General features: G+C 35.7%; 1 protein-coding gene across 1 annotated transcript; it reads right to left on the reverse strand.

Moving 5' to 3' along the window:
* Positions 1-1513: 1513 nt before the first annotated feature.
* On the reverse strand, positions 1514-15740 carry LOC137400139 (eukaryotic initiation factor 4A-III). The gene is made up of 9 exons (XM_068086454.1): positions 15590-15740; positions 10335-10407; positions 9139-9268; positions 7372-7585; positions 6473-6614; positions 5777-5942; positions 5190-5386; positions 2593-2720; positions 1514-1712 (listed from the first exon to the last, which is right to left on the reverse strand). The coding sequence occupies exons 1-9, from the start codon at positions 15723-15725 to the stop codon at positions 1696-1698; spliced, it is 1203 nt and encodes a 400-aa protein (XP_067942555.1). The 5' UTR covers positions 15726-15740; the 3' UTR covers positions 1514-1695.
* Positions 15741-15982: the final 242 nt, after the last annotated feature.

The following is a 15982-nucleotide window of genomic DNA, read 5'->3' on the forward strand; positions in this document are numbered from 1 at the left end:
GAAACTACATCTAATCCAATTAGAGCGCATGATACACATTATTTGATGGAATATTCTAAACCTTGACAAAATTTTGAATTTACTGGCATATAATTTGTTTGTTTGCTAGTAACAAAGACGGGAAAAACAAATTGTAAATAAGATGTTTAATTTGTTCAATCAACAAAAGGTGTGCAGTTTATTTTGCACTGTATATTAGTGATTGCTATAGTAAGTGGATGCTCACCAAATTGGCTAATGTAAAATAACCTTTAGTTTAACCTCTGGCCGGATAGATGTATTGTAATGCGGATGGTACTGTTCATTTCATATCATATCCTACAGGCTTTCATAGATGTGCTTCGATAATTAGTTCTGTAAATGGGAGTAATCTGCTCGCTATCAACCCTGACAAACTACCCGTGTAACAAGAACTTGCAGAAATGCCTTTTAAATGTTCGGAGTGATTATTAAGAAAGCATTTTTAGAACCTCTACAGGTCATACAGAGCACCATGAAAAATATCTCTCACTTACAAGGAGTAGACGATGAACAATTGTTTATGCCGACATGTATTTATACACTCGGAGTTGTACTCTATTATAACTGGTTTCGACAATAAGTAATCAGCTATCACATACCAAAATTCATTGTATGCGATAAGCACTTATCAAAACCGGGCAATAAGTAAATACCAGTATTCATAAAGATCTCAAGTCAAATTTGTCATAACACATGACTAAGCTTAAGTCACGTATACACTCACCACCGATGATGCATTTATAACTGGCTTCTTAGTTACCATCACGAAGCTCGGGTTTTACAAACACGATTGTAATGGTTGAAATGGAAACCCTAATGGAGCCTCAGCGATATACAAATATCGCTGTATATACTGCATATCTGGGAAATCCAAAAAGCTGTTTCCATTAACTCTATGAAAATACATTATGAGATTGTCTTATGTAATTCACCCTTGCATTTACCCATTGCATTGCAACTTGTATTTTTGTTCCATTTACATTTAGCAGTCTGAATTCTTACTATTTAGCATGCATAGCGAATGTATATACCAAAAACAACAAACAATCGTATAAACTTAGTGTTTGGACGTTATTATAATTATATCAAAGTTACGAATCTCACTGCTTTGGAGGTGTTCGGAAATGCAGTATTTCAGCAGAACGTGGAAAAGTTTTAATAGCTTGTCTTCTAGGGACATGCGTTAATTATGCTAAAAAATGCAGCCTTTTCACCATAATCCATCAAGACTCAAGTGTTCTACCAGTGGCTTTTATTTTAATTTTGCGCTAGCAAATATCGACTTTGAAGGACTTTTTATAGTAGTTTGTATTTTTCACAGTTATTTATGTAAGTCTAATTAGAAATTAAAATTCAATTGAACTGGAAATAAACTTATTGAATCTAGATATTGCATTGGATAAGCCGTTTAGAAACATGGGATCTAGCAAAAGCCTTAAAAATTCAAGAGTGATACAGTAGGAAGTGAGCTTGAATGAACTGCAGAAATATATAGGTTATAATGAGCATAATTTATTTGTATATACATGTAAATACAGGTAAGATTTATACACGGATCAGCCCTAAACATAGTCCAGTTACATAATGATGAGTCAGCATGCTCCATCCAAGAATCAACAGAGATTATGTATGTAACATACAATACCAGTTGATGCATGTACACACGATGGCCTTCTAAATCAGGTCAGCAACTACAAATGGAAGACAATAACAATATAAAGGAAACGGAAATTAAAACAAAGAGTATTTTAGTACAATCACACTAAATAAGATTAGTAATACGAGGTGTATAAAAAGAGATAATTAAAACTGTAACAAACTTGCGACAAAATAAATTATTATAAAAATATAATTTAGCATTGAGTTAAATTATTGCTAGTATTAAGTGTGATAATTCAAAGAAAATTTTTTATATAAACAAAGTGTTGCTACAAAGAACTACATGGTGAACAACAATTAGCATCCTGGAAACATCGGAGAAGTATTTGATTTGATGCAATGGCCAGCCATAGAAACAGCTATACAATCATTCAATAAACAGAAGAGCATAATACATAGTAAGAAGAGTAGAGAGTAGCAGACAAAGGAGTGGACAGAGGAATGGACAGAGTGGAGAGAGAGCAGTGGAAAAAGGAGTGGAGAGAGAGAGAGAGCAGTGAACAAAGGAGTGGAGAGAGCAGTGAAAATAGGAGTGGAGAGAGCAGTGGACAAAGGAGTGGAGAGAGCAGTGGTCAAAGGAGTGGAGAGAGAGAGCAGTGAACAAAGGAGTGGAGAGAGCAGTGGACAAAGGAGTGGAGAGAGAGAGAGCAGTGAACAAAGGAGTGGAGAGAGCAGTGGACAAAGGAGTGGAGAGAGCAGTGGACAAAGGAGTGGAGAAAGAGCAGTGGACAGAGAGGAGAAAGAGCAGTGGACAAAGGAGTGGAGAAAGAGCAGTGGACAAAGGAGAGGAGAGAGAGAGCAGTGGACAAAGGAGTGGGCAGAAGAGCAGTGGACAGAGGAGTAGAGAGAGTGACGAGAGGGAGAAGTAGACAGAATGAAGAGAGAGCAGATGACAAAGAAGTGAATACGCACCATTCATGGGCATTTCATCAATCTGTGTTGAGTAGTACTGCTCAATATCTCTCAAAATCCTGATGTCATCAGACTTGACAAAGTTAATGGCCACACCCTTCCTGCCAAATCTACCTGAACGGCCAATCCTGTAACAGTAAGAGGCAGCCTTACACGAGAGTTGGTCAATCTCTTGCCTTTTATGATAAGATATCCTGAGACGCTCTATTATAACAGAAATCTTGAATCAACAGGCTAATGTAGAGAAACCAGAGCATAGCTACGCGTGTAGACATAGCCTGTGAATCTTTATAAACAAAGTAGGAGCGCTTTATAACAGATAACGTGTAATACGACACTAGATGCGCAGTTCTCAACACTGAATAGTAGAAGGTCACTTGAAGAATGTATGAAACAGTAAATAGATTATGGACAGAGAGTTTAGCTTCTTTATTTCAGTCTTTACTGATACAACATTCAACAGAACAATGAAAAACGAGAGATGCTCCTTCACTTTGGCTTTTTCCATAAAACTCAAATTCAATTTTATACTTCGGTTTAAAAGTAGGTGCCGAATGAGAAATTTTAAGCGGTCAATGCAACGCTCATTCTTAACCGGCTGATTAGAGTTCTTCATCATTATTTTTCTTCAAGGTTTTTAGACTATCAGAGAATACATTGCGCCTTGGATTACCATTTTCCTGTCAAACGATTGTTTTTGCCTTACAATGTGGAACACAACGGTTTTTCATCCTCACCATATGAATCCTATTTCGCCATATGAATTCAACAAAACATTTCACTAAAAATTCAATATTGGCAGTCGGTGTGCTTGTTATGTCGAAATGACAATGATGCAGATATACTGTTCGCAGAAAAACTCGCTAGGTTTAAAAGAGACACGACGACCAATTTCTCTCAGCTCAGCAATTTTCGTGTGTAAAACGGTAATATTTTCCCTTTAAAACCAGTAGAAAACTTGGAGTTGCGATACCTTCATGCAGAAGATCATGTGGTCAGACAACTTCCCTTAATCTACTAACAAAAATCCACTTCATTACGTATTAAACAGAACATTTTCGAGAACAGCATTTTTCGGGCTTTCTGTCAAATTAGGTTGAAAAAGGTATTGATTGAGTCGGCTAAAAGTTATAGTAAAAACGAAACCGGAAACCCATAGGTGATAAAACATATGCGATAAAAAAGTTGAGTTTTGGTGAAAAAGTTGAAAATACATTCTAAAACTTAGCTTAAGTGTGTGTTTAGTAAGTTAAAATTTAAATTAAATTCAACGTTTATGTTAAACGTCTGTCTCGAAGGTAAAAACTCCTTACGTACGTACTGCACATAGTACATTGTAATATTACATTTTATTGCAGATCATAACCAAGACATACACTAAAGTGTAGGTAACTTACATGTAAGTATAACATAGTATACCTTAACATAGTATACCTGTAACACAGGTAAGGTTAACATAGTATTTTGTTACTAATTTTTAATATGTACAGTACGTATATAAAATGTTGATTTTTACCAGGGCTGTCTGCATTAGATAATTACTATTGGTTTCTATACCTCTCAATATGATATTTTCGCTATACGATGCCAACACTGAAATGGATTAAAATCGTATAGCACTGTAATTTTAAAATGGGCTTTTAGGTGAGGCATACTTTTTCTTGGTGTTAATCTACAAAAATATTAATTACTTTATGACATAAGGATAAATATAAATAAGAAACACAACTTTTTCAGCAAGCATCAGCATTGACATACAAAGCTGTTCGACGTAAATATTGATCCGTTCTTAAAATGCAACGCAACCCGAATCTCGGTGTACGTCGGAACATATATAAATTACTCAATGTGTACTGTCAACTATTGTACTAAACAAAGTGTGGTCAATAAAAGGCCAATAAAATGAAAAATTAATTTATTAGAATTTGAAATAAACAATTCCTCACTACATGAATTTAAGTGATTTTTAATAAAATGGTGAACATAACCAAAATGGCGTGTCGCATAAACTGAGTGACACGACTGAAACAGAATATTCATACCCAGCACACTAGAGACTAGCTCGCAATTGTTTACATCATTTTTGACGCACATGATATAAGATTGAATGACACTTACTATCATTTTTTATTATATGAAGAGCATTCGCAACCTGGAAACATTGTAAATCTGAGCAGTTTAACCTGCGGATGCGTGGTAATTGGAGTGAGATGCACCATTGTTGCATAAACTACGACACACTCACCTTTTACAATGAAACCATATGAAGGGTAAAACATCATGATTATAATGATAAACTAACAAAATTATTTATAACAAACACTTTACGATATTAAAATGTTTTTAATATTTTAATTGAGTCGTCATCAACTTGAACCAACTCCATATACTCCTACCGACCTTTTCAGTAAGAGGGAAACCGTGACAGACTACAACATGACATCCAATAACAGGTTTAATAGAACACTAGGAAAATCAATTAGAGGTCGGACAGTCATTGCGAGAGAACCAGTGACAGGGAAATGGAATGACATCCAATAGCAGGTTCTACTATACACTTGGGCTAGAATAAACTGGAGATCAGACAAGGCCTGTACCTGTGAATGTAGAGTTCACGATTGTTAGGCAAATCGTAGTTGATAACGAGAGAAACCTGCTGCACATCGAGGCCTCGTGCCCACACGTCTGTTGTGATAAGGACACGTGATGCACCTGAACGGAACTCCTTCATTATCTCCTCTCGCTCCTTCTGAGGCATATCGCCGTGCATAGAGGAGACAGTGAAATTGGCTTCCTAAAAGCAGAGAGGAATTTGCGCTACACAGCAAACATATGATTGATAATTAGTGACAGCTAGATTTTAGCCATGAATCACCCAGCTACGTCGCTAAAAAATTGTGTTAGATATAATTTCTAGTAAAGCACTAATGTAATTCTTACCTCCCACAACTGAAAGAGCGTTTCTAACTTGTATTTATAAAAATTTATTTATAGCCTCACACAGCAATCCATATTTCCAGTAACGACCAACAAATTACAAAGGGCATGACAAATGATGAAACAGGCATTTAATATTAAACACTTCATGAGCCATTTGACATCGCTGCAAAAGAAACCAAGCATTCTAGAATGAGACCATAGCAGTAAGAAAATATTCAACCCGCAAGAGAAGCCCAAAACTGACCTTCATTTTCTCTGTGAGCCAGTCGACCTTCCTCTTCGTGTTGCAGAAGATGACAGCCTGCGTGATGGTCAGCGTATCGTACAGGTCACAGAGCGTGTCAAACTTCCACTCTTCCCTCTCGACAGCCACAAAAAACTGCTTGATGCCCTCAAGGGTCAACTCGTCACTGTAAAAGGAAATGCAACAACATGCTGATGGTATGCAAATAGATATAACGTGAAAGAGTAGATAATACAATATTATAACCGTAAGTGTACATTTCCATCTGTTTATCAAATAGATTAATTAATTGATTAGATTATGAGGTCATCAATAGCTAACCTTTTGAAAGAAACAATATTACTGAAAATTTTGTCATAAGCCAATAGCTTTCGGATGTCACCAAATGTGTATGGCATCCAATTTATTTAGCAAATGCAGTGAATCATAAGATTCCAAGTGCACCTTATATTTGAAAATATGACATAAGAATCGCTGAAGTTTTTTGAACACCACAGAGCGTTGTCTCCAAATGTCATGCAGCTATCATAATTGCGCACAGTGAAATGCTTTTGATTTATATAATTGTTCAATTTCTAAGTATTCACAACCTCACACGTAAATAAATTTGACAAACTATGTTAGAAGCTAAGATGTTTATGTAAAGAAATCTTCAACCTTCTTTTCATTAATATTAAAACAAGGCCATTAACTAACCGTTTGACCAAGATTCTGACTGGGTCAGTCATGAACTTTTGGGTCATCTCAAGAATTTCGTGAGGCAGCGTGGCTGAGAGCAGAACAACCTGGGTGGCTGGTGGGAGATATCTGTACACATCATATATCTGCTCTTTGAAACCTAGAAGAGAGGTAATTGTCATACATGAAATGAAAGAGAAGACCAGAGAAAAATGGTAAGACAGACAGTCTAATCAAGAGCTTGGGTAACCATGGCTACAATTTCAGTAATTGCCAACAAATTATTGTTTCTTCTCTGATTTGATCTATAACTAAAGTTGGATTTGTCTTTCCCTGTTTGCCATTTGCCCCATGCTACATTGAAGTGCGACGATTACCAATATATACCTAAGCCATCATTGAATGAAATTTGCTCATTTCCATACTGAGCTCAACCTGAAAAAATGTCATACTTTGCTTTTAAAATATTTCAGCAAGTTTTAATGATACATTATTATAACATCAGCAACTTGGTGTAATGTCTTACTTTTGTAATGATGACAGTTAAAAATGACAACAGATAAAGTTTTTAGCAGAATACTAAGGGAATTCTTCTGAGTCATAGAACATTCACAGTTTTTATTTGTAAGACATACAACTGTTTAGCCTAATATTTAACGATCGTGGCAAGTTTCATGAGAATATCTGATACACAAAACAACCTGGTGAAAATGTATCAATTATTTGCATTGTACAACCAAGATAAATAAAGCCCACTCCGTAGCACATCAGTTGAGTAATTATTTATACTCACATTTGTCAATTGATGCAACAACTTGAAATGAAAATGAACAGTTCTACACCATCAGATGTCTAACCACAAATGTCTAATACTGACCCTGTCGCGTCTTCTCAACAAACACCCAAGGAACACTCACCTTTGTTCAACATCTCATCAGCCTCGTCGAGAATGAACATCTTAATAGACCGAGTTCTAAGATTACGACGTCTAATCATGTCAAAGACCCTTCCGGGGGTACCCGATACAATGTGCTGCCCATAATCCAGCTTGCGAATATCCTCACCCACATTGGTTCCTCCGATGCATGAATGGCACTGAACGCTCATGTAGTCTCCAAGAGCCAGAATAACCTACAAAAGAACTCACAGATATAAATTTTCCAAAAAATAGTGAGGTAAAACTACAAATGTAATAGGCGGACAGGGGAATGGAACACACAGGTGCAGTAGTACAAGAGCTAAAGATAAACACAACTGATAGGTAATAACTATGTGTACAATTATTCCAACACATGGAAAGATGGTAGCGCACTTGGCTATGAAGTGAAATATCCTGGTTGATTGCTGTGTGTGCAGTCTTTTTTCTTAATGCTCTCAGTGTTGCTTTGAAGAGACGGATGACCACGGCTTTTACTACGGTAAAGATTTTAAAGACTTCTAGTGATATTTGAGAATACTTAGAAGGATTAACACACAAGATATGTTAAGAGAATGAAACCGATAAACTCTGAAGACTGACCACCAGGTGAACTAGAAGTGAAGCAAGACTGAAATAATACGAGTGGAGACAAATTCGTTAGTCACTTAGTTCAGATCAGTTATTGCCATTTATATAGTGACTACAATTTTATTACTTGCGTTGCAACACTTTTATATTAAAGCATTTTCACCCTGAATTAGTCGATTCATATTCGCGAGAAGCATGACAATAAATGCATAGCAAATATTTTAAGTTTGATGCCTTGTAATATCTGAATCAAACATTTTTACATTTCGTTCCTTCATGGATTTGCGCTACAATTTGGCGCTTACTACCGCGCCTCAGGGAACAACTCAAGCAGCCGACACGCACATATTTACCGACCTAATTCGCAAACATCTTTACCTCTATCAAAAAGGAAGGATTTAAAGTTAAAACGGTCTGGTTGAACTTTACAAACAGAACATACGGGCTCATTAATTTTTCTGAATAAATTTTTCAACTGACGAAGAGAAGCTCTTAAAAACCTTACCTGAGAACAGATTACATATAAATAGCCAAATTGGCTACACAAAAACTATCCTTTAAGGAATCTGAAAACTGTTTCTGAGTCTTTCCATATTCCTATTCGCTTATAGACCAGACTTGGCCTTGCACTATTATATATAAATGGTTCTTTTCAGGACTAAAATCCATATTTCTAATGACAATTTACGATTCACGCAATAACCCAATAACTGTGTTCAGAACATAAAAATATCTTTGAAGAGTCTAGTAGCAGCTTTTTAACTTAAACAAGCACCTGCCAACCATGGTACAGTATTAGAAACGTAATTAGCACCTAACGCTGATACAAGGGCTAGCAGTCTGAGTGTTAATTTAAGGAGCTTCAAATACAAACTCTCATTCACATATTTAGCTACTAGTTAGCAGCCTCTAATATGTAAAATCTTACAACACCAGCTTCACACTAAGCACATATAAGAACTTGTACACCCTAACTGGAGAGTCACTTATTCAAGTTTCCAAAGAACATACAAATCTGCAATATCGACATGTAACTACTAATGCTCATTATAAAACGAGAAACAATCGTTCATGTCAAAATCCAATGAGGTAGTTAAGACAGTAAGCAGCCCAATGCAGATTTGTAGCCATCCATAAAAACTCATGCAGTTCAATGAAAGAAAAGCCAAACACTTACTTTTTGAATCTGCCCAGCGAGCTCACGAGTGGGAGAAAGTACAAGCACTTGTGTTTCTCTGATCTGTGTGTCAAGAGCTTGCAGAGATGAGATAGAAAAGGTAGCAGTTTTGCCTGTACCAGACTGAGCTCTACAGAAAGACAAATTAGACATATCTTCAAAGTACAAAAAATGTTTACACCAACAGTTGCCAATTTAAACTTGCGTGTTAAACCCTAAAACACATGGTAACCTCTCTTGCTTACAAGTTTTATTTGAAACTTCTAGCATCTACATATAAACGCTGAATAGAAGTAACCAAAATTTGAATAAAAAAAATCAGTTACCCTAGGACACTATGTATTCGCATCATTTAACGTTCGCGTTTACGCGGAGACATCCTCTCGCGAAAATTTCATGAGCGAAACTAAACTATCATAACGAACGAGCAAAAATGCGAAATTAAATAGCTTTGTTCATTGATATCCACAATAAAATCGTCATACCATATTGAAATCGAAAATCGAAAATCGTCCCACATTGAAATTTTTTTCTTACTAGCGAACTGGACCTGAGGACGCTAATCTGTTTGTTCCACTGCTTTATTTTCACGTCGCTATATTTGCGCAATCATCAAAGCCGCGAAATTAAGTTGCAGCGAAAATTTACTCTGTGTGCTACTCACGAAAGTAAATACTAGCGAAATAAAAGGGTCCTAGGGTAAATTGGATGAATGAGTGACACAACAGTGTATACATTTATTTTTCATAGTTACAACTACTATTTCAATTTACTCTATTGCGAGGGCTTTGACCCAAATGATTAGCAAAACTGAGACTCTAGGCCAAACTAGACACTCATTGCAGCATGAAACTAAATATGGACATCAACAAAGGATTAGAAAAAAACTTGCAACTATAAATGATGAAAAAAATGACATAAAATGGACTGACGCTTGCTATGTAAAACATCTCACTAACTAAGAGCATAAAAAGGAAGATATATTATAAAACACATTACATGAAAGCTGATTAATGACACCCACGCTTTTGAACACGAAGAATGCTGTTTGCTATTGTCGACATGAAAACATCTGGCTGCTAGCATAGAAATCAAAACTTGTAACTACTTCGAGTAGAGAGCAAATAGCAAAACCCTATAAACAGAGAGAAGTTGTGCATCTGTACCATGACTTGTACTTCTTGCTGGCAACTTACTGTGCTATTACATCCCGTCCCTTGATGATCTGTTTGATGGCTCTCTGCTGAATAGCTGATGGCTTCTCAAACCCTGTAATGGATAGACGTTGTGATGGACTAGCGCTGACACTAAAATCCTTTCAGCCAAATCATTTCAAATATGTAGATAAGCATATTGGTGATTTGACTTTCATGAACCAAAAGTTTAGCCTGACATACCCTACAGGATGAATTTATTCGCGGAGTTATATTTCGCGAAAATTGTCTTTTCATGCATTATCGCGGATGAATTTATTCGCGGCTGAATACTGCCACTCTCTTGGAAAGGTTAACTCTATTGCGGCTAGTAATAGTTATTCCTAAGCTTGCGCACATCGCGTGTTCCGGTTTATATTTAGCTTACAACTGCGAGGTGATCATGCTATTCTACGGTAAACAATTTTTGCTGCGCCCAGAGGTTTTCACGAACATTCATCGCTTTGGAGGCCTTTGATAAGCCAACAACTTGTGGTAAGTAATGAGTTTTTTTACATTGACTAAATTAGTTGAATTTTACTTTGGTTCTTCGGTAAAACGCAATACTAATTTTTTCCATCCCTACTACTTCATTATTTGTTTTAGTGAGAGAGAGAGAGATTTTTCATCATACACCGAAGAACAATGATTGCAAGGGTGGTAGATGTCATTCTTAGAAGATCACTAATCATTCAGGGAGGTTTGGAAATTGAGGTTGAAGTGACCGCAGCTACTTACGAGAAGAATATATCTGTTTTTAAAAAAGGAACAAAAACGCCTTTACGAGCACAAATCTTTGGCCAACCGGCAGAACTTTGCAATAGTAAGCGAGAAGAGTTCTGATGATAACTTCCTTACCAGCCATGTAGCAGCGAGAGAATCGCCTTCAACACCTACCCAAGACAGTGACAGCGACAGGGCTGCTATTACCAAAATAACTAGTCAGAAAGCACCATTACAAGCTATTATTCACATATCAAGAGTACCAGTTTAATTTTATTGCTAGACAACCGCCATATGGACTAAACTGTTTATATTTACTGCATTCATCGTTTGTAAAATTTTATTTGTATTGGAAATATTTTATTTGTCCACTCAAGTTTGTAATAAATTATAATATATCTATACATGAAATAAAATATATAATTTAATCATGTTTGCTACAGCGATATCAAGGAGTTGTTGTCGATGAAGGGGTCTAGGTTGACTGGTTGCCTCTCTGCCAATATTCCTGTTTTGATGAATATTACTACTTGTCTCTAGTTTTCGTAATCAGAGTAGGTTGTTTCATTCTCAATCTGCAGTAAACACAAAAAAGAAAAAATATTAACGAGTGTTGAGGAAGTACAAAAACAATAGCTGAAGTATTTGATGAAAGCGATCAGTTTTTAAACAAAAGAATTGACTAATGCAGTTAATTATGGAAAACGTATCTGCACTGCAAATCAAATACATACCATAATGTCCAGATCAGAATCATGATCGTCCTTGACTTCGATATTAGAGATTGATGGAGTTGATTAGGAGACTAGGAGAGCTTTTTTGCTATGCTGAAGCCATGCCGAATAACGTGTAAAAACCTTGAATAATTTTGTAAAGTTTGACGCAATGGCAATAAAGCTCGAAGCCTGGCGATGATTTAAAGAAGTTTTGGAACTCGGCTACGTTTAGTACTTCTGCCTCGCGGCTATTTTTGCGATGACGCCATTCTGCATATCTTGTGACAACCTCGAATAATTTTGTAAATAAATGTGATGCATTGCCAATAGTGTTAGCTCCAAGCTCAGGCAATGATTTTAAAAATGTTTTGGAACTCAATTGCGTTTAGTATTTACATTAAAAACTAGACTAGCGACTAGTTTTCAATTTGATGCAGTAGTTATTCTCTCTTGTGATTAAAAATAGACTAATTATTCACTGAATTTAATAATTCGCGGGATTGACTGTTCGCGAAATCGCGAATTTTTATGACCAACGAATATTTTCATCCTGTAGGGTAATTAGTTTAATTTCACAGAATTTTGGAGCGAGTGTCAAATTGATTCTTGCGTGTGCACACATAGCCTCAATCTTGAAGGCTGTGTGAATTATAATCTGACAAAACTATTCATTATGATGATAGGAAAATGATAATAGTGGCAACATTTTAAAAATTATTTGTCACGCATAGAGGCCTGCATTTTTATAACAATGATGAATGCAAATGACTTTTAGTGCTACCATTTATATTTTACAGGAGAGGCTGGAGAGAATTCGCTAATATTAAAGACAGGGCAAGTAGCCTATAGCTAAAGTGGGACCTGACCAAACAACTTAACACAATCGATGTCGGTTCTCTATACAATGTGTATTTTAGATAATTCTGCATAAATGTAAGCGACTTACTTCACCTCAATTTTTAAAGAGCATAATTTCAGCTGTTTCTCAATCTCAATAGTAAATTATATATCAAATAAATAACAGATTCAGACTGTGTTGTAATTTCTTAATAATAGTAGATACTGTATAGTTTTTTTCAAGAAATTTAAATAGTAAAACTTTAATAACAATCTAAAAGGCAGTTAAAATCATTATAAACAATTTATGAATTGACCACACATTTTATAGCCTTCAGTGTATTGTCATATCACTTGCTGATGAAAATGTAAAGATTTCGACCCACACATAAAATATTATCTAACCTACCAATTAGCTAACAACAATTTCCAACTTCAAGAAACTCGTTTAATAGGTTTTCTAATTTCAAGACCAATGTTATTCTCGTAAGTTTATCATTTAATATGTGTGTGATGAAACCTTTAGAAAATCACTTCGAAGTCTGTCGATAAGAATTGACTGCATTTCCAATTTCACCGTTTCCAATTTTTCACCTTACCCTAAGTCTACATCTACAGCTGGACATCGACAGGTAACTTAGCAGTTGTCCAGTTTTTGGAATGACTTACTAATATCGATCAGGTACCATAGGAAACTTTTGTATTCGCGTCATCTAACTTTCGCATTTTCGCAGTGTCATTCTCTCGCGAATATTTCATGAGCAAAACTAAACTATCATAACGAACGAGCGAAAACGTGAAGTTAAATAGCTTTGTTCATTGATATCCGCAATAAAATCGTCATATTAGAAATGCAGGCAATTTTCGTCTGCGGTTGGCTCAATGGGAAATTTCTGGTAAACCCATTATAGCTAATACACCGACTGAGCAGCATGGCAAAGCAAATTAAGATGATATCAGTTTAGTCACCGAATTTGTAACTGATGAGGATGAATGTCTGGTAAATGAAGTCATAAAATTGAAGAATAATTATTGTAGCGATGAATTTTATTACCAATCAAAAACAATATCAACCCTCATCAGGTCCAACCACAATATCTCTTTCACTGCCAACCATGTAGAAATTCGCTATCGGCCTAGTGCCAGCCATTTTACCGAAATTGCCGATATTGCTTCATGATATGTATACAGTATTATTTTGTTCAAGTACAATCTCTATCTAGAACATTTTTGTTACGTATTTTATTTTGCCAACATTTTAACCAATATTGCTATGCAAAAATTCAATGTATCTCTACTTGCGCACGATGATAAAGCTATGTGAAGCTACGATCGATCCAAAGCTAAAACGATCCTCCACAATGTTCCTTACTCTTACAAAACTATTACTTTCACCACTGTCAGAGACAGTGCTGCTACTTTAATTATCTGTATAATCACGAAAATCTAAGTCTTAATTGGTTATAATGTCATCAACAACTAATTACCTGTTTTATGACTCACGCGCGGCAGTTAATGAACTCACAGAAAAATGTTTGTTTTTAGATTAGAAATTCTCAAACAAAAGTTTAAAATTGCTTCGTTGTTTTAGGCTGATTTTATAGAGAAATCTTCACACAACACAGTAAATTTCATAAAACTCTTAAAGACCGTGGGTTATGTGGTCAACCAATAATAAAATCAGGTTACCACGCAATTGCTGAGAAAGTCCAAAAATGCGTTTATGGCAGTGGTCCCTAAAAAACGCATAAATGCGTTTATGGCAGCGAAAGGGTTATACAGTTTTGGTTGTGAAGTTGGTTGTTACCTATCTATTTTCCTCTTTTTGGGATTCGAGTGTGAAAGTCACGGCGGGAGGGACCTAGATGTCATTGATAGTCCAAGAAACAAATGACAGCAAGTGATCAAATTGAATTATCGATCTCCCCCACACATTTCAACTTGTGGTTTACAAATGCGAACGAACTAGTCCCAAACTGAATTTTTTTTCTTATTAGCGAACTGGATCTGAGGAATGTAATCTGTTTTTCCACCGCATTTATTTTCACATCACAATATTTTCGCACTCATCAGAGCCGCGAAATTAAGTTGCAGCAAAGTTTTACTCCGTTTGCTATTCACGAAACTAAATACTATGTTTATGTCTCTGTGTGCATCTGTTTTTATGATGAAAAAATAAACTAACACAACTCACATTTCAAATGGAGGGGAAGATGATAGTTTCTAGGTTATGATTCAACCAAGATAAAGCTTCACTGATTGGCTTGAGTCGCCGATTTTATAGATATAGGTGTGCTGACCTACGTAGGACTGTAGCCGCCAAAGAAGCAAAAAGATTCCCTTGACAAAATCCAGTCATTCACGCTATACAATGATGTAACAATACGTGTTTACATAAAACCAATTTAACTGAATCTAAAAACTTGTCTTACTAACTGAAAGTTTGATACATCTTATATTAAAGACTTGAAAAAAATTAAATTATGGAAGATAGGGCTACTGTCATTGAAAAGAACGAATTTTATTTGATCGACTATTAAATGTGTTTTAAGAACATTCTTGTCTTATAATAGAGTATTGAAAGATTACCCCTAGACATAGGCTAGTAGCCAACTGCAATGCAACATGTATAAAATCCGAATTGAAATTGCACACTATGTTTAGTTTTGAAAGTCTTGCTTGATTCACCTCGCCTATTAATACTGAATTATGTGATTTTACTTTGACTTGACTTAAAACTGATTTGTGGCCGAATCGAATTATTTGAGGGACCTGACCTTATATATGCATCCAGAGACTTCAACTATGAGAGGTTCAACTTAATCATAAACAAACCTCAAAGTATAAATACATTATTTTTACTTTCAAAGATCAACACATTCTGTCCACAAGACCAAAACTAGGAAACGGAGACACAAATGACCGAGCAATGTAACTAGGTGTAAATAGGTAATGTACAATCAGCTAGAACAAATAGCCTACCATATGCGTATATTCCACGCAACAAATCGTCTTTCAGGTTCAACGAGTCAAATGTTGGCGTTACATCTACATCTTCTGACGTCTCAAATTCTATAGTTTTAAGCAGTTCCTCTGGAATAACTCCACGCTTAGCCATTTTTCTAGGATGCTTTAAATGGTTGCGCAATATGTCCGCACATCACCTATCGAAAAAAGAACAAAAAAAAAAACAAAAAAATTTTTTTAGTTTTATAATGTTTAAATTTTTATAATAATCATTATCAATTACTACAATTTTAATTTAAATACTTATAGCTTCCCAATGCTTAAACCAAGGGAAACCGACGTGAAAGGTGGCAATCTCTAGCCTACCATAGAGGTCCCCGAGACTAATACCTACGATTAAATTTTATA

Source organism: Watersipora subatra, chromosome 7, assembly GCF_963576615.1.
Source record: "Watersipora subatra chromosome 7, tzWatSuba1.1, whole genome shotgun sequence".
Lineage (NCBI taxonomy): Eukaryota > Metazoa > Bryozoa > Gymnolaemata > Cheilostomatida > Watersiporidae > Watersipora > Watersipora subatra.

What these genes read in the sequence shown, in the direction of transcription:
- LOC137400139 (XM_068086454.1), bottom strand. Translation starts at nt 15,725, where the DNA reads ATGGCTAAGCGTGGAGTTATTCCAGAGGAACTGCTTAAAACTATAGAA. An exon ending in TCGCTGGGCAGATTCAAAAA is followed by an intron (nt 7,586 to 9,138) that starts GTAAGTGTTTGG and finishes GTTCTTTTGTAG; the next exon opens with GTTATTCTGGCTCTTGGAGA. An exon ending in GTCAGAATCTTGGTCAAACG is followed by an intron (nt 5,943 to 6,472) that starts GTTAGTTAATGG and finishes TTCCTTTTACAG; the next exon opens with TGACGAGTTGACCCTTGAGG.